This window comes from Pleurodeles waltl, chromosome 2_2 (genome assembly GCF_031143425.1).
Source record: "Pleurodeles waltl isolate 20211129_DDA chromosome 2_2, aPleWal1.hap1.20221129, whole genome shotgun sequence".
In the NCBI taxonomy this organism is placed as follows: domain Eukaryota; kingdom Metazoa; phylum Chordata; class Amphibia; order Caudata; family Salamandridae; genus Pleurodeles; species Pleurodeles waltl.
In genome coordinates this window covers 1,165,171,254-1,165,190,355 of record NC_090439.1, presented here as the reverse complement: position 1 = coordinate 1,165,190,355, position 19,102 = coordinate 1,165,171,254, and the positions used below count along the sequence as shown (strand labels likewise).

The window sequence follows — 19,102 nt, the reverse complement described above, 5'->3', positions numbered from 1 at the left end:
CTCCTACAGTCCAGTGACTCTTCAGTCCAAGTTTGGTGGAGGTAAGTCCTTGCCTCCCCACGCCAGAATGCATTGCTGGGAACCACGACTTTTGCAGCTACGCCGGCCTCTGTGCACTTCCGGCGGAAATCCTTTGTGCACAGCCAAGCCTGGGTCCACGGCCCTGTAACCTGCATTGCAAGACCTCCTGAGTTGTCCTCCGGCGGCGTGGGACTCCTTTGTGCAACTTCGGGTGAGCACCGTTTCACTCCTCTTCATAGTGCCTGTTCTGGCACTTCTGCGGGTGCTGCCTGCTTCTGAGAGTACTCCTTGTCTTGCTGGGCACCCCTTCTATCCCCTGACGCAATTGGCGACATCCTGGTCCCTCCTGGACTACAGCAGCATCCAAAAATCCTAACCGCACGACTTGCAGCTAGCAAGGCTTGTTGGCAGTCTTTCTTCAGGAAAACACTTCTGCACAACTTTCCACGGCGTGGGGGATCCATCCTCCAAAAGGGAAGTCTCTAGCCCTTGTCGTTCCTGCAGAATCCTCAGCTTCTACTGTCCAGTAGCAGCTTCTTTGCACCCACAGCTGGCATTTCCTGGGCATCTGCCCATCTCCGACTTGCTTGTGACTTTTGGACTTGGTCCCCTTGTTCCACAGGTACCCTCGACTGGAAATCCATCGTTGTTGCATTGCTGGTTTGTGTCTTTCCTGCAGAATTCCCCTATCACGACTTCTATGTTATGTCCTTTGGGGAACTTTAGTGCACTTTGCACTCACTTTTCAGGGTCTTGGGGAGGGTTATTTTTCTAACTCTCACTATTTTCTAATAGTCCCAGCGACCCTCTACAAGGTCACATAGGTTTGGGGTCCATTCGTGGTTCGCATTCCACTTTTGGAGTATATGGTTTGTGTTGCCCCTATCCCTATGTTTCCCCATTGCATCCTATTGTAACTATACATTGTTTGCACTGTTTTCTAAGACTATACTGCATATTTTTGCTATTGTGTATATATATCTTGTGTATATTTCCTATCCTCTCACTGAGGGTACACTCTAAGATACTTTGGCATATTGTCATAAAAATAAAGTACCTTTATTTTTAGTATAACTGTGTATTGTGTTTTCTTATGATATTGTGCATATGACACTAAGTGGTACTGTAGTAGCTTCACACGTCTCCTAGTTCAGCCTAAGCTGCTCTGCTAAGCTACCATTATCTATCAGCCTAAGCTGCTAGACACCCTATACACTAATAAGGGATAACTGGGCCTGGTGCAAGGTGCAAGTACCCCTTGGTACTCACTACAAGCCAGTCCAGCCTCCTACACGCGGACACTTCCTTCTGAAGCAGCTGATTGCACTTTTACAAATGGTCTCAAGCAATGCACCACCCTCTCTAAAGCTGCCCCACTGCTGGTAGTGGTATCAGGGGAGCCTTGGGTTTGCCTCCTCCCTTGCCACAGGCTTGGCAGGTCACACAGGAGCGATAAAAGTCCTTCACCTTCTCTGACATCTGCGACCAGTAGAAGTGGTTGACTAGCCTCTCTCAGGTCTCGGTCACCCCCAGATGCCCAGCCAAGGGGATATCATGGACAATGTTAAGGGGGAGCTCCCTGTACTGCTGAAGGACCACAAGCATGGCTCAGGAGTTAGCACAGCTGAGGGGGTCAGTGTGTAACCTGCCTCGCCAAATGGGAGACCAGGTCTTTCCACAGTAGAAGCTGTAACTGTAGCTGGTGGAGGCCGAAGGTCTCAGTGTGGACACCAACATATAATTACATTCAGTGCAACTCTATTTACCTTTATATTTCTTCATCTCCTTTTCAGGTTTCAGAGTTATCAGAAATTCTTTTTCCTTTGTTTTCTTCATCTCACTCTCTGGACCCTGAAACTTCACCTTCTTACACCTGAAGGACACACACATCATTTCAGTGTTACAGAAGACTCGGAGGCTGCAGGATCTTGAAAGGAACTGCACAAACACCCTGTTATTGAAAATAGAATACTGTAATCAAAGGAGCCCCTGCAGGACAGCAAGTGGTGTGTATCACTGTACATACAGACACACACAGACACACACACACACACATACACACCCACACACACCCACACACACACACACAGACACACACACACAAAGACAGACACACACACATCAACAGACACACACACACAGACACTCACACACACACACACACACACAGAAACACACACAGACACACACAAACACAGATACACACACACACACCAACCGACACATACACGTCAACAGATAGACACACACAGACACACACCCACACACACACAGACACACACACATCAACAGACACACACACACACACAGACACACACACACACACACCCACACACCCACACACACACACAGACATACACAGACACACACACAGACACACACAGACACACACACACAGACACACACCCACACAGACACACACACACATACAGACAAACACACACACACAGATACACACACACACACACACATACACACACACAGACAGACACACACACACACACACATTTACAGACACACACACACACACAACAGACACACACACAGACACACACACGCACACACACACACACACACACACACACAGACACACAAACACATCAATAGCCCCGGGGCGCATCCAAAAGTGTCACACATTATCCCTTCTAGCATTGCACACCCCTCTGCTCAGAACCTTGCAGGGATTAGCACATGATAAAACAAGCTTCAGGATCTCAGGGGAAACAGTGAAAAACCCAGCGACTAACACACAGGGCCACTCTCTCTCCACCTCCCTTTCTGTCTATTTATCTGATTACCTGTATAACTCTTTCTTCTTCTCTCACATCACTTAGTGCTCCTCGCTCTCTCTCTGGTCCTCTCTTTCAGAAAGCTCCAGATATCGCAAAGGTATCTGTGCACATTGATTGTTACTACAAAAACAAACACTCACACAGACTCTGTGTGCTGCGCTGTCGTGACTTTATTTCATCCTCCCACCTTCTGCCGCTTTCCTGCGACTCCAACAGCACAAACATAATTGTGCACAATTGCTGTTACTACCCTCACACTCTCTCTGTCTCAGAATCTCATAGCTCCTCTTTCCTTTACTGTAACTGAATATTACTTGTCACACACACACACAAACACACACTTTGTTTATTTTTTCTCTCTCTTTCATGTTAACTCTCTTGGTTTGTTTGTCTCGCTGACAGTTCTTGGGATCTCAAAAGCAGATGTGAATATTCACACACTATCTCTTTCATTCCCTCTCTCACTCCCTACATATGATTCTTGATCTGCTACACACTCTTGTGATCTCCTGCGCTGTCAGGCTCACTCTCTCTCTTTTTGTCTCTCACTCTTGATTTCTTCCTCTCCTTCTGTAAAATGTCAGTATTGCTAAGTGTGACTATCTGTGAGATCCTGCACCCTGTCTGTGAAAGCCTTCTACATGGAATTACTACATCTTCTGCACCGTCAAATCATTGAGCTCCTCCACCTTGGGATCCTTGAAATCCTACACTGTGGAATCTTTAGAGTCATGGTCTTTGGAATCTCTGCATTTCTGCATCTTGGAATCTCTGGATCCCTGTGCACTGGAATCTCTAGATCCCTGTACCTTGGAATCTCTGGATCCCTGTACACTAGAATCTCTAAATCCCTGTATCTTGGAATCTCTGTATCCCAGTACACTGGAATCTCTAGATCCCTGTACCTTGGAATCTCTGGATCCCTGTACCTTGGCATTTCTGGATCCATATACCTTGGAATCTCTTGGACCCTGTACCTTGGATCTCTGGATCCCTGTACCTTGGAATGTCTGGATCCATGTACCTTGGAATCTCTGGATCCCTGTATCTTGGAATCTCTGGATCCCTGTACTTTGGGATCTCTGGATTGTAGGAAAGTACCATCTTGCCTGGCATGTTACCCCCATTTTTCACTGTATATATGTTGTTTTAGTTGTATGTGTCACTGGGACCCTGCCAGCCAGGGCCCCAGTGCTCATAAGTGTGCCTGAATGTGTTACCTGTGTTATGACTAACTGCCTCACTGAGGCTCTGCTATCCAGAACCTCAGTGGTTATGCTCTCTCATTTCTTTCCAAATTGTAACTAACAGGCTATTGACCAATTTCACCAATTTACATTGGCATACTGGAACACCCTTATAATTCCCTAGTATATGGTACTGAGGTACCCAGGGTATTGGGGTTCCAGGAGATCCCTATGGGCTGCAGCATTTCTTTTGCCACCCATAGGGAGCTCTGACAATTCTTACACAGGCCTGCCACTGCAGCCTGAGTGAAATAACGTCCACGTTATTTCACAGCCATTTACCACTGCACTTAAGTAACTTATAAGTCACCTATATGTCTAACCTTTACCTGGTAAAGGTTAGGTGCAAAGTTACTTAGTGTGTGGGCACCCTGGCACTAGCCAAGGTGCCCCCACATTGTTCAGGGCAAATTCCCCAGACTTTGTGAGTGCGGGGACACCATTACACGCGTGCACTACACATAGGTCAATACCTATGTGTAGCTTCACAATGGTAACTCCGAATATGGCCATGTAACATGTCTATGATCATGGAATTGCCCCCTCTATGCCATCCTGGCATTGTTGGCACAATCCTATGATCCCACAGGTCTGCAGCTCAGACCTGGGTACTGCCAAACTTCCTTTCCCAGGGTTTCACTGCAGCTGCTGCTGCTTCCAACCCCTCAGACAGGTTTCTGCCCTCCTGGGGTCCAGCCAGGCTTGGTCCAGGATGGCAGAACAAAGGAATTCCTCAGAGAGAGGGTGTTACACCCTCTCCCTTTGGAAAAAGGTGTCAGGGCTGGGGAGGAGTAGCCTCCCACAGCCTCTGGAAATGCTTTCATGGGCACAGATGGTGCCCATTTCTGCATAAGCCAGTCTACACCGGTTCAGGGACCCCTCAGCCCTGCTCTGGCGCGAAACTGGACAAAGGAAAGGGGAGTGACCACTCCCCTGACCTGCACCTCCCCTGGGAGGTGCCCAGAGCTCCTCCAGTGTGCTCCAGACCTCTGCCATCTTGGAAACAGAGGTGCTGCTGGCACACTGGACTGCTCTGAGTGGCCAGGGCCAGCAGGTGACATCAGAGACTCCTTCTGATAGGCTCCTTCAGGTGTTGCTAGCCTATCTCTCTCCTAAGTAGCCAAACCCTCTTTTCTGGCTATTTAGGGTCTCTGCTTTGGGGATTTCCTTATATAACGAATGCAAGAGCTCATCAGAGTTCCTCTGCATCTCTCTCTTCACCTTCTGCCAAGGAATCGACTGCTGACCGCGCTGGAAGCCTGCAAAACTGCAGCAAAGTAGCGAAGACGACTACTGCAACTCTGTAACGCTGATCCTGCCGCCTTCTCGACTGTTTTCCTGGTGGTGCATGCTGTGGGGGTAGTCTGCCTCCTCTCTGCACTAGAAGCCCTGAAGAAATCTCCTGTGGGTCGACGGAATCTTCCCCCTGCTACCGCAGGCACCAAAGAACTGCATTACTGGTACCCTGGGTCTCCTCTCAGCACAACGAGCGAGGTCCCTTGAATCCAGCATCTCTGTCCAAGTGACTCCTACAGTCCAGTGACTCTTCAGTCCAAGTTTGGTGGAGGTAAGTCCTTGCCTCCCCACGCCAGAATGCATTGCTGGGAACCACGACTTTTGCAGCTACGCCGGCCTCTGTGCACTTCCGGCGGAAATCCTTTGTGCACAGCCAAGCCTGGGTCCACGGCCCTCTAACCTGCATTGCAAGACCTCCTGAGTTGTCCTCCGGCGGCGTGGGACTCCTTTGTGCAACTTCGGGTGAGCACCGTTTCACTCCTCTTCATAGTGCCTGTTCTGGCACTTCTGCGGGTGCTGCCTGCTTCTGAGAGGACTCCTTGTCTTGCTGGGCACCCCTTCTGTCCCCTGACGCAATTGGCGACATCCTGGTCCCTCCTGGACTACAGCAGCATCCAAAAATCCTAACCGCACGACTTGCAGCTAGCAAGGCTTGTTGGCAGTCTTTCTTCAGGAAAACACTTCTGCACAACTTTCCACGGCGTGGTGGATCCATCCTCCAAAAGGGAAGTCTCTAGCCCTTGTCGTTCCTGCAGAATCCTCAGCTTCTACTGTCCAGTAGCAGCTTCTTTGCACCCACAGCTGGCATTTCCTGGGCATCTGCCCATCTCCGACTTGCTTGTGACTTTTGGACTTGGTCCCCTTGTTCCACAGGTACCCTCGACTGGAAATCCATCGTTGTTGCATTGCTGGTTTGTGTCTTTCCTGCAGAATTCCCCTATCACGACTTCTATGTTATGTCCTTTGGGGAACTTTAGTGCACTTTGCACTCACTTTTCAGGGTCTTGGGGTGGGCTATTTTCCTAACCCTAACTGTTTTCTTACAGTCCCAGCGACCCTCTACAAGGTCACATAGGTTTGGGGTCCATTCGTGGTTCGCATTCCTCTTTTGGAGTATATGGTTTGTGTTGCCCCTATCCCTATGTGTCCCCATTGCATCCTATTGTAACTACACATTGTTTGCACTGTTTTCTAATACTATACTGCATATTTTTGGTATTGTGTACATATATCTTGTGTATATTTGCTATCCTCATACTGAGGGTACTCACTGAGATACTTTTGGCATATTGTCATAAAAATAAAGTACCTTTATTTTTAGTATATCTGTGTATTGTGTTTTCTTATGATATTGTGCATATGACACTTGTGGTACTGTAGGAGCTTTACTCGTCTCCTAGTTCAGCCTAAACTGCTCTGCTAAGCTACCATTATCTATCAGCCTAAGCTGCTAGACACCCTATACACTAATAAGGGATACCTGGGCCTTGTGCAAGGTGTAAGTACCCCTTGGTACTCACTACAAGCCAGTCCAGCCTCCTACATGGATCCCTGTACCTTGCAATCTCTGGATCCCTGTACCTTGGAATCTCTGGATCCCTGTACCTTGGAATCTCTGGATCCCTGTATCTTGTAATAACTGAAGGCCTGTTCCTTGAAATCTCTAAACAGCTAAATATTGGACTCACTTAACTCCTACATTGTAGGTTCAAATCATTTTTATTGGTATGTAACATTATACAACAATCGCATTGTATGACCCGCCTGGAATGGGGCTGCATAGTGATAATAATTATGTAGCTGTATTAAAAGTAATAACATAGAACGGGATTAAAGGTAAACAAAGCACCCCCCTTTCCGCCCTCCCTCCCCCCGGGAGCACATTTACCCATTAATACAGCAACAATGATAGAAAATACTAGTGGTTAAACCCCTACCTGGCCCTGTTCACTGTATCATAGCTGGTGTGTCGTGAAGCCTCAGGAGCCGGAGACATCTGGGGCATGCCAATTCCCTAAACTCTGTAGAAAGGAGCGTCAGAAATGGGGCCCATAACTCTCGGAAAGAGTCTGCTTGGCTCGTCAATGTCAGAGTAATATTCTCCATCCTAAAATGTGCCACAGTCAGTGTAACCATCCCAGGTGCGTGGGAAGAGTATCAGTACCCCAGTGAGAGAGTATGTTTTGAGTGGCCAAATCCAATGCCAACCCTACTCGGGGAGTGCATGTTCGGATTTCAGAGTGTCAAAAGGTATCATGCCCTCTACATCAAATAGATGGCCAACAGTGCGACACTCCGGTTGACACTTCTTGCTGTAGGCCAAAGTGTTCATACCAGGAGTAAAGGACGGATTGCCAGCAATTGGCGTCAAGGGCAAGGGTAATGTAGTAAAGTTTTTCCCTCTTGCCACCCGGTCCCACATTCTCATAAGTGAGTGTGTGATTGGAGAAGAATATAAACCCCAAGGATGTTGTGGGCGGGATAGGAAGGGAATCTTCCACAGGGATGTGCCTGCGAGTGCCCTATACATAAACGGCCACCTCTTTTCGGACTCGTCTCTCGACCACTCTACTAAATAGTAAATAGTGCAGTAGGTTAGGCATCCCCAGCCCCCCTTGTGCTAGCGATTGATAGCATAGGGTGCGGCTCATGCAAGGCCGCCTCCCTGCTCAAATGAAATGGTAAAAATCTTTCTGTAAAGATTAAAGCGTTCCCGGGAGAGGCTCGACCGGGTGGGTTTGAAAAAGGTATAAGATTTGCAGAAGGATCGTCATTTTAAGGGCAGCAATGCAGCCCAGCCATGAAATCAGGTATGATTGCCATTTGGCCAGTCCGCGTCGTAGTCGCTGTACCGATAAGCGGTAGTTAATAAGGGTAGTGTCGGAGATGATCGTAACAAGCTTGAGCCCTAGATAAGGGATACTCTGTCTATGCCAACATATTGGAAACTGCCTTTCCAGACATTGCTGGTCCGCAAGAGGGACTGCGATATTAAGGGCTTGGGATTTCTGAACATTTACGCGGAAGCCGGAGATCTTCCTGAACTCCTCTATCTCCTGCAGAAGAGCCGGAACGGCCCCCTTGGGATTATCTAAGGAGACTAAAACATCATCTACGTATAAAGCCAGGGTGTGCACTTCGCCTTCAAATGTCACACCCGTTCTATTTGGATTTGATAGTACACTCCGTGCAAACCGCTCCAATAGTAGGGGTGACAAAGGGCACCCCTGTCTGGTGCCCCTGCGTATGGGAAATGATTGGGAGGAATGTCGGTTCACCTACACCATCGCCCACGGTTTGCTATAGGTGCTATGGATCCATGTGAGAAACGGAGGGCCGAAACCAAAGTGGGTTAATGTTGCCGTCAGGTAACTCTGATGAAGGACTTCTCCACGTCCAGTGTTAAAAGCATAATGTCCCTACGAGCCCGATCTGCCTTATCTATTAAGTCAAGAATGAGTTTTGTGTGTCCCCACATTGGGGGTGCATCACAAATCCATTTTGGTCTGGGTCATTCAGACCCCGTAGAAGCGGATAGCTAGAATACCGGTTAGCAGCTTCATATCCGTATTAAGTAGTGATTTGGTTGGTAGGACCCGCATGATTGAGTGTCCTTCCCGGGCTTAGGAAGAACCACAATGAACGCCTCCAGCTTTGAGGGCGAAATGGAATCAGGGCCTGTTATGGCATTAAATAGGCATGTCAAGATGGGAGCCCATTGGAAGCCGAAAGTTTTAAAAAATACAGAAGGGAACCTATCCGGTTCCGGGGATTTATGAATCTTGGTTTTAGCTATCACCGCAATTCAATTCTTCTGTTTTAAATGGGCCCTCCAGCTGTGCCACCTGATCCGGTGTCAGCCGAGCAGTGGGAGCATCCTTGAGATAGGTCCCGGAACCATCCTCCACGCGGTGTTAGCGGTGTACATGGTTTCATAGAATTGACAGAAGGTGGAAGCTATGGGACTGTCACCTCTAATCATGTGCCCCTCAGATGATTGGAAAGACTTCATTCCCCTGGACTCGTAGGGCGCGGAGGTGGTTAGCCAGCAGCCAGCACTTACGGTTGCCTCCCACATAGAAGGAATGGTGCATCCGCAGGAGCGCATATTCCGCTCTGCCTTGGTCTAGGCCTGCCAATTGTTTACGAGCCGCCTCCAATCGCCTCCAGATCCTTGGCACCCCAGTACGCTTATGGATGTGTTCTAGATCTAGCACCCGTTTGGTCATCGTTTCCCTTTTCTCTTTCATAATCTTGTTATCTGTAGCTGTAATTGCTATAAGCAGTCCTCTAATGACCGCCTTTAGACCCTCCCACAGAAGGAAAACAGAGTAGCCTAGAATATCGTTGAGTGCCAAATATCTGGAAATAGCTTGTTCTAGTTGTCTAACGAATGCCAGGCAGTGGAAAAGAGCTTCGTTCAGTCACCAAGGGTGAACCTGTCTTTGGAGAGGAGGTAGCCTCAGGGTCAAAGACACTGCTGAGTGGTCCGACAAGCAACGGGGTTGTATATCAGTGGTTGGCAGTAAGGATTGTATACCTGTAGTTCCTAAAAAATAGCCTAGTCTAACGTATGTTTTATGGGCGTGTGAGTAGAAGGTGTAATCTCTAGACTACAGATAGAACTCTCTCCACAGATCTCGGAGTCTCAACTCCCCCAACCACCTAACCCCTTCTGCTGATAGCGTTCCCGCTCACCCTGTGTGTGGTGCCAATCTGTCCATCTCATTGTGGAAGACTAGGTTCAGATCTCCCAGTAAAAGCAATTTGTCTGGAATGGCGGTCACCTCTGACAGTTCATTGGATAAATCGTTCTTGACCCTCATTTGTTGCATAAATGGACCCCACCACAAAAGTGTAATTAGCAAGGTGTATCCTGTAAGCCAGAAACCTCCCCTTGACCTCCAGAACCTTATATTCCACCTTACCCTGTGTGGAGCGAGAAACTAATATGGCTACCCCGGATGTCTTTTTATCTGCTGAAGAGAAATACTGGTGAGGGAAGGCTCTGGATCATAATCTATGGCAGTCTCCGGCTAAAAGATGAGTCTCCTGTATAAGGCATATGTCAGTCTCTACGTGTGAGAGGACGCCATATGTTTGACCGGATTGTTAAAACCCCTAACATTAAGGGTCAATACAGTTAACTTATCGTGAAGAGCGGTAGATCCTTCTGATATAGTAGTATAGCCCCGGGAGAGTGATAGGAAGTCCCACCGCCTGTCCTCCTATGATCGTGTCCCTCTTAGGTTGCTGGCTGTTTACCTGCTACTGTGAATGTGCTCCCTCCCCTCTCAGAACAAAAAATCCACAAACATAGATCAACACCTCTGGACAACCTCAGAATAGTCTCTGTGGGAAATCCTATAAATTAAGTTTTAATCCCACCTGAGTCTACCGTCTCCTTCCATTGGTCCCTCCATCCCCCACCCATTTCCTCTCTGTATCTGGCCCTTAAATAGCCAGAAGTGTGTTGTGGTCCAAGGATCTTCATCCCTCCGCTTCCCCTGATAGGGACTCCACCACCGCCCTCCTCTCATAGTCTCTGGATTGAGTTGGAGTGCGCCTAGCGATGTCCTCTGGCTACGCCGTTTCTGGCGTCTCAGGGCCCTCCTTTGTTGTCAACTGAATCGCCTTATGGGGGAACTCCAATCGCAGGGCCGTGCAAGCTGCCTCCAGTGAGTGATGCTGGTGCACGGTTCCCTCCAAACAGAAGATAAGCCGAAATGGAGGAGACCGTCGCCAGCTCTGATACCTAGCACCGGACCTCTCTTAGATCCTGGGAGAGATCTCATTTCATCACCTGCAGGTCCTCCTTAAGACACTAGAAAAGGGCCTAAAAGAACAAGTGCATTACCTGTTCCTCTCATCCTTTGCCCTCTGGGGTGCGATCGCACTTGAGAGGGGAGGACCCCCCGTTGTTTACATAGGTTTGGAGAATATCTCCTTCAGGGTGCGTTCCTTCTTAGCACGGGCTGCTGTCATGCTGAACTAGGTGATAAGCCGTACCCAGACACCATCGCTGTGAATCCCGATGGCAGGGTGTCACAACGGAATCCATGCTCTATGTTGGAGGGTATCTCACAGGCTCTTGTGCCGTCTCATACATCCCACTCCTGTTGTTCTAACGGGTGTCAAGTAGAGGGGGCCCACAAGGCGGGTAGCTTACTGGTATAGCCCGCCAGGCCTGCTGGTTCCAAGTAGGGGCCCGCGCCCCAGAGAAGGTCCTTTGTGCACTTCCCTAGTGAGGTGATGTCCCGGGGGAAATCTCCTGGACCCCTAAAGTAGACAGGCCCCCCTGTGGTGGCCAAAGAAGTGACCCGCAGTGTGCCCCCGCTCCCTTGCAATCCTCCGGCTCTAGGCCGCTGCACTCTCCTCATCTTTCCACTGATGGTGGCGTCTTGGGGGTGGTTCTGTCCTTCTTCTTCTGCAGAAGCAGGGGGGTGATCTCTCTGCAGGCTATGGTGTTGGCCCCCCCTTAGCCTGGGCCCCGCCATCACCCCTCGGGCGCGCTGATGTCCTGGTGTGGATGAGGCCTCCCCAGCAGACCGCAGATGTGAGCCGCCGCGGACTTCGTGCCAGACTGGGCCTCCACGCTGGGCCCAGCTGCATGGGCTGTCCCGGGAAGTGATCAGGCTTTGCCCCCGGGTTCGATGTCCCCCACTTCACCTCTGCGGCCATGGGTATAATCAGGCCTCCTTCACCTCTCCCCAGGCCTGCCCGGCCGGAGAATGCGGGCTGCACCGTGACCGCCTCGACGAGCAGCGCCCGGCCCACATGGTATCAGCTGTATTATGCTGTGCCGGTGGGTTCTCGGGGGTCTACATCACTGGATTCTCCCCAGGACTGCCTTGGAATGGGTGTCAGGCACAGAGAGACTAAACCATGCGTCCTATCTGTCTGCCATCTTGACTCCCAAGTCTGTCATTTTAGAGTCTCTGGAGGCTTTGAACTACAGGACCATGGACTCTCTTGGCTCCTGCACCATGGAGACTCTAATGTCCTGCACCCTGAGGTCCTACATCTTGAAGACATTGAGGTCCTGCACCTTGGGGACGCTGAGGTCCTGCACCTTGGGAACGTTGAGGTCCTGCACCTTGGAGACCCTGAAGTCCTGCACCTTGGAATATCTGAGGTCCAGCACCTTGGGACACTGAAGTCCTGCACCTTGGAATGTCTGAGGTCCAGCACCTTGGGGACTCTGAAGTCCTGCAACTTGGAGTCTGTGAGGTGCTGCGACTTAGAGTCTCTAAGGTCCTCCACTTTTGACCCTGCTGCAAATTCGGTTTGTGGACATCTCACTTCGAGGCTATGACTTTTGGTTTGACTACTTCTAAATGGCTACTTCTAACACCTTCCCAAGAAGAATCCTTGACTTTTCTTCTATTTGTTGGTTTTGTGAACTGCTCCCAGGTGCCTTTCTCTCAAGTGTCAGAGGATTAGCCCCTCCGTTAGGACCCAGACTGCTTTCAGATTACTGTAAACCACATGCGCATGATATTCACTCCAGTGCATCTTAAAAGTGAAATGGTTCCTGACTGTGTCTCTTTCACTCATCTCTTCTGCACCTCTCTCTGCATTTCTCCCTCCCTTCTCGTTCCCTTCCTATTCAACTGCCTTGTCAGTTCTTCTACATCGCTTTCTCTTTTCACCTTCTTTCTTTCTGAATATTATAGTCTCCCTCCCCCCCATCTCACTATTCTGATGCCAGAAGTGAGGGTTCTGGACACTTTCAGAGGTTTGAAGATTGACTGGATGCTGACCCCTGAGGATGCTGTGGACTGAAGGGAAGTCGTAAGGGATGAAGAAAGGTTTCTTACCACCAAAAGCAGATCTGAGTAACAGAGTTGGGTTTATGAGGACTGGGGGAGCCCTTTGAGGACTGGAGCGATATCACAAAAGAATGAGCAAAAATAAAAGTAGGCACAAATTGAAAAAGTATTCAGAGGAATTAATATCCACATTAAAGGAACTAAGGGCCAGATGTACGAAGCACTTTGCACATCGCAAACAGCAGATTTCACTGCTTGCGATGTGCAAAATGCATTTTGCAATGCACAAATGCCATTTTGCGATTCTGTAACCTGGTTACCGAAGCGCAAAATGGGTTTGGGAGTCGCAATTAGGAAGGGGTGTTCCCTTCCTAATTGCGAGTCGCAGTGCAATGCAGGATTGCTTTGTGACCGCGAACGCGGTCGCAAACCAATCGCAGTTTGCACCCTTTTGTAATGGGTGGTGACCCGTTCGCAAAAGGGAAGAGGTCCCCATGGGAACCCTTCCCCGTTGTGAATGGCATTGCAAAAAATTTTTCAGAGCAGGCAGTGGTCATACAGACCACTGCCTGCTCTGCAAAAATGAAACAAAAACGTTTCATTTTTTGTTTTTGTAATGCATCTCGTTTTCATTTAAGGAAAACAGGTTGCATTACAAAAAAAAAACTGCTGTCTCCAGCAGGCCACCATCCCTGTGAGTGCTGCGATTCACAATGGGGTCGCAAATTGCAACCTACCTCATGAATATTCATGAGGTAGGTCTTTGCGACCCCCTAGCGAGTCGCAAATAGTGTCAAGGACACTATCCTACATACGGTTTTGCAAGTCACAAAAGCGAGTCGCTCTGACTTGCAATTTGCGAGTCGCAAATCAAAACCTACGTACATATAGCCCTAAATCTGACAATCAGTGGAAGAGTGCAGAAACTTTAGAGTTGTAGTTTTTTTAGAATGGCCATTAGACTTATTTAGACCTGTATTTTGGACAATTACATGACATTGTGACTCAAGACAGGTACGAGCCCCTTTCAGTGCACAGTGTTCCAGTACACGTAGGACATCTTAATTGAACAGTGATTTTCACTTGAGAAGAGCAGTATCTTCAGATGCCATTCCTTCATGTACATCTTTTTGACACTGAATGCACATTTCATGTTGTCTCTTGTTTTTAACAAGCGCTCCACGTCACACATTTCTCATTTTTAAGAACTTTTCTTTTTTTATTCTCTCACTGAGGACTGATGTGCGGTGCATTACCCATGTGTTAGGCAAGGATATCACTATAAAAGTGGAAGTGTGCTTTACATTTTAATAGCTGCTCTGAAGCCTTTCCCTTGGGAAAGCTCTTGGATTAATCACAAGTGGGTGAAAAGTGTTTCTGCAGAGCCTTCTGAAGATGAAGCATCTGTGTGGAATGTACTGTTCTGCATAAACCTCTGAATGTGGAATACTATGCCTGAATCACAATTGTATTGTAATATTGTAACTCAGCAACTGCATACTTTTGTCTCAGTTTGAACAACTGAAGTACCCGTCTCTCTACTCTACCCATCTTTAGAAGATTGGGATGTTGGGAGCTCCCTTGAAGACAATAGAATAGCTCCGGACTTATAATGGCTGGAATAAGCCGAAGCTCCAACATTCCAATGCTTGTCTTCATGTTTCTCCTTTTTTACCACTAAGGGCAGAATGTTTTAAGGGACTTATAGCCCTTCTTCCTTGGGCTATACCGGTTATTAAAGGCACTCTCCTTTGTTCTAGGCCCTCACCTGTGGCTTGGTCCTATAACTCGGGTACAGGACCTTTAACAACTGGTACAGCCCTCTGCAGTGGGCTATAAGGCTATACTATCTCAAAATTATTTGCTTTCATATAGCTGATTATTTCCAAGTAAAGCTTCGAAAATTACACCCACTTTCAGTTTTAGTAGTAACTTAATTCTTAGTAATATGGCCACTCACAGTCAGATAGGCACAAGCAATACCTTAAACTAGGGCATAAAACTAGGGTTGTAGCCCTTTAGCGCCCTACACAGGCTCCTTAATAAAAGATGAGACAGGTTTGTGAGATGATGTGGTTTTTAGACAGTTCCTATGATGTTTCAAAGCACTAGAGGGACATTTGAGGATTGGCAGTGGGGTCAGAGGGTATTGAAGGAGGTTTTGAGTATGCTGTGATTGTGGAAAACATGAGGTAGTTTCTGTGGACAAAAGTGATTTTTGTGGACATGAGCGCGTTTCCCTGGGTTCGGGGGTTATTTTCATAAGACTCTGAGTTCGAGGAGTCTCAAGGTGGTTTTTTGAGAACTCAAGTAATGTTTCTGAAAACCGAAAGAGGCTTTTAAAAACTGTGGATGCTTTGACAATAAGCAGAGGGGCCTCAACACTGTTTGGAAGACAGGAGAGTAGCTACGAGGTGATCTACATATAATAATTGTATGAGGTAGTACTGCTCGGGCAGCAGAGTGGATTTGTGTGAGCTCAGTACTGACATTTCCACACCGCAGCCACATCTGCTCCTTACACACTGAGAGAACAATAAACCAACCTTACCTGTCCAGGGCGCTTCTAACATCCTGCAAAACAGAAGAACAGGCAGAAGGACATCAGTTTCCACAACATATTTTAAATTCCTGCAGAAGTTTAGGTACAATATAAGTTGTGAAATTCAAGTTCAGTTACACACATGGGAGTATGTTCTGAATAGGGTCACATGACACAGCGCAGCTTGTAATATCCCAAATGGTCCCACAAGACAGCAGAACTTTGAAATTCTGAATGAGGGCAGATGACAGTACAATCTGATATATTCTGAATGCATCATGTATTATAGTCTAGAGTTCCTGAGATCAAACGCCAGACCTGTAATAACTCCTGCATCACTTGAGAAACAACTAGTGTCTATACTCAAAGTATACCACGCCAAAAATAATTCTAACACACTTCTATGGGATTAAATGTAAATGAACAAGGACTTTGGATAAAGCGCGGGATAAGATCCTTAGGTATCTTGTTTCTGTTAGAAAATGTCTACTTATTCAAGCTGCAGCATAGAACTGGGTATAACCAGCACTCAGGAAAAAGCCCTTGTGTCTATATACTGTGGTGTTTTCATTTAAAACAGGCGGTTCCAAATGCTCTCTGAGAACTGACCACACTTGAACTGGAACAGTCTCAGTCATCAAAGTTTGTTCTATGTATAAAACTGGACTTCCCTCTGAATTGTTTCAATTTGGAGAACAAATTATTAAATGAATGGACTGAAGTAATTCTATGTCATGACCAGAGGGGAGGATTATGCGTTTCTTCCTTCACTAATCAATAGCAGCCATATTCAAACTTTATGATAAACTACAAATCCCAAGAACCTTTGGGAATGGAACAGGCAAAACATCCAATCAAACATTGGCATTAGTCCATGACCAATCAGAGCCTAACAGAGTCCCAAACAGTCCATTTTCCATGCTGTCCCAGCCTTTTTCTTTGCTGCTCACAATTCTTGTTTTTCTTTTTGGAGAAATAGGTGTGCATGTCATTTCTTATCAATACTGGCAGTTTGCTTGACAAGAGTTTTGGGTATTGAAATTGAGTGCAGGAACATTCTACACACCTATTACGGCAGACTGCTTGGCTCAGCTCCTCATCGAGGTGCAGGCTTCTAGGTCTCCCCTAGATATGGCATGGTTAGTAGTCGTGATGCGAGAGTTTTGACTTTTCCTGCCTGTGAAGTCGGAGAAAGACCCTGCATCGCCTGGAGCCTTCAGAATGGGGAGAGAGACACCTCACAGAGCTTGGGGTCTGTAAACTGCTTCTATCTTGATTGATGCCCTGTTTAATAAAGGTCTGTAGTGCAAGTACTTGTGCCCCCACTCGGGGTCAATATTGACAGTGGCAGCGCCACAGATTGCTTTCTGTGATAGGGACATGCTCCCAGGCTGCCTTTCTCCCGTGATCTTGTCTGCACCTGGGGGTGAGTGCCTCTGGGCTTAGAGCCCTCAGATTGAAACCCCTTGGATGGACCTCCAGCCCCATGTTGCAGCTTTGCCTGTCAGAACTACTCTGGGGTCATAAATTCAGCAGTGCTTGCCTACGCTCACCTCTAATGCCCAATCAGCACTTTAAAGTGCTTTGGCTGTATTCTGGTGTTCACTTGTAAACTAGTGCAGCGCCGCCTCATTCCCCACTTGCACCTAATTTTAGCAGACATGGAGGTTTCCAGGGATCAGCAGTCGAAAGGGGACCCCTTAGAGTTCCTGCCCTGGGACGACGACTTTTAAGAGGCAGTAGATGCCTTCATTTACCAGTGGTTTGCTGGGGCCTAGGTCCCCTTGGAACAGCACCTGGTGGATCAAATTGCGAGTCCCTGCACCCATATCTCTAATCCCATGAAGGAGTCCACTGCGCCCTCTTGGATCTAAGGCGCTTTCCATTCTGCCCCAGATCCAGACCGTGGATGCCTGCCAAGCTTCCTTGCAAGGATGGCGTTGACTATGATGCTTTTGTTCGCATTAAGCAAGCTGTCGTGGCTACTCCACCCCCACCCCAATCCCGGGTCCTAATGAACCAGCCTTGGAATCCCCATGTCCTATTATCTCAGACCCTCAAGATGATGAGTCCCCTGTGGACTCAGATGATGAGGCAGGGTCCTCAAGACCTTGGCGTCCATCCATCCCTTACTCTGCAAACTCCGAGGCCCAGGGCTTGGGCATTTCCTGACCCCGATGACATCCTCTACCCTTGCTCCTCTGAGTGGGCCCCGGCAGAAAAGGGAGCCAGCTATGTGGTGGGTCACCTTAGGAAGCCCCTGGAGAAAGAAGCCTGCAGCCACCTTTGGGCCGAATGTCACTGCCCTAGCTTGTAGGGTAAAGTCACCCTGACTCCTGACTTTGACTCCAGAATGGCCACTTTCCTGGCAAAATTCATAAAAGACCCAAAAAAGGACATATTTTATTCCCAGAGGGCTTGTCAGGATAAGGTTTTGAATACTATTGGCCCCCTTATCAAGATCCTTGATATGACTGAAGACTCCAAGGCCAAAAGTGCCCTTATTTCACCGGAGGCCCTTTCGGGGTGGGCACAGCACGCTATCATCTTCTTAGGTAACGGCAATTGCACACTGTCCACACAGTTCTGCCGCTCCCTGTTGATTAATGTTACCCGAAGCACCGGGACAATGCGACCTCAGAGGTGGGGCTTATCGCCCCAGAGGACCCTTTATCAAAGAGTTGGGCAAGTTTGTGAACACCTTCATCTCCCTAGACTAGGCCAGGTCCTCCATAAAGAAAGTCTTTAACCCTTTGGTTTTCCAAGGGGCGGGTCATGGCGGAGGCCGCTCGGTCGGCCAAGCAGTTTCCCAATACCCTTCCAGTGGGCTAGGCTCCAGACAGGGCTCCTTTCAGGACCAGACTAGATTCACCAACTTTTACCCCACCAGAAGGCAAACATCCAGGGCAGAGGATTCAAAGGGAGCTCTGTTTCCTCCAGTTCCACTGAGTGTTCATTCTTCCTTTCCAATGAAAGTGGGTTCAGACGGGGGTTTTCCTCCAGGCCTGGCGATCCTTTACAGCAGATGCTTGGGTTTTACAAATGGTCCAAGAGTTCCAGATATAATTCTATGGTGTCCCTAATAAGGAACCATGGCCTCATCCCCTTCAGTATTCCTCCTGAGAGACAGCCCTCATGGACGGGGACGTCTCTGTTCCCTACTGGACAAAGGGGCTATTCCCTGGTTGGTCCCACATCCCCATGGGTTCATCAGCAACATCTGTCTGGTGGACAAAAGCAATGAAGGACAACACCCAGTCATCAACTAACGAGAATTCAACAAATGGCCTGTCTACTGCAATTTCAAGATGGAGGAGATCCACCTTCTCAAAGACATGTTACGTCCCTCAGACTGATTGGTCCTCTTGGACCTCAAAAACGCGTACCTATCAGTTCCCCCACTATGTTTGGTGCCAACAAACGTTCAAATTT

At 48.1% G+C, this 19,102-nt stretch overlaps 1 protein-coding gene across 1 annotated transcript in view; it reads right to left on the bottom strand.

Annotated features, from left to right (window-relative positions):
- The window catches only part of LOC138278964 (E3 ubiquitin-protein ligase TRIM11-like), a 138,149-nt gene that overhangs the window by 9,389 nt on the left and 109,658 nt on the right, over positions 1-19,102 (bottom strand). The window contains exons 4-5 of the mRNA XM_069219363.1: positions 15,680-15,702; positions 1,788-1,894 (exon numbers count right to left, since the gene is read on the bottom strand). Of these exons, the coding sequence (XP_069075464.1) occupies positions 1,788-1,894; positions 15,680-15,702 (130 nt within the window). The remainder of the gene's footprint in view (positions 1-1,787; positions 1,895-15,679; positions 15,703-19,102) is intronic.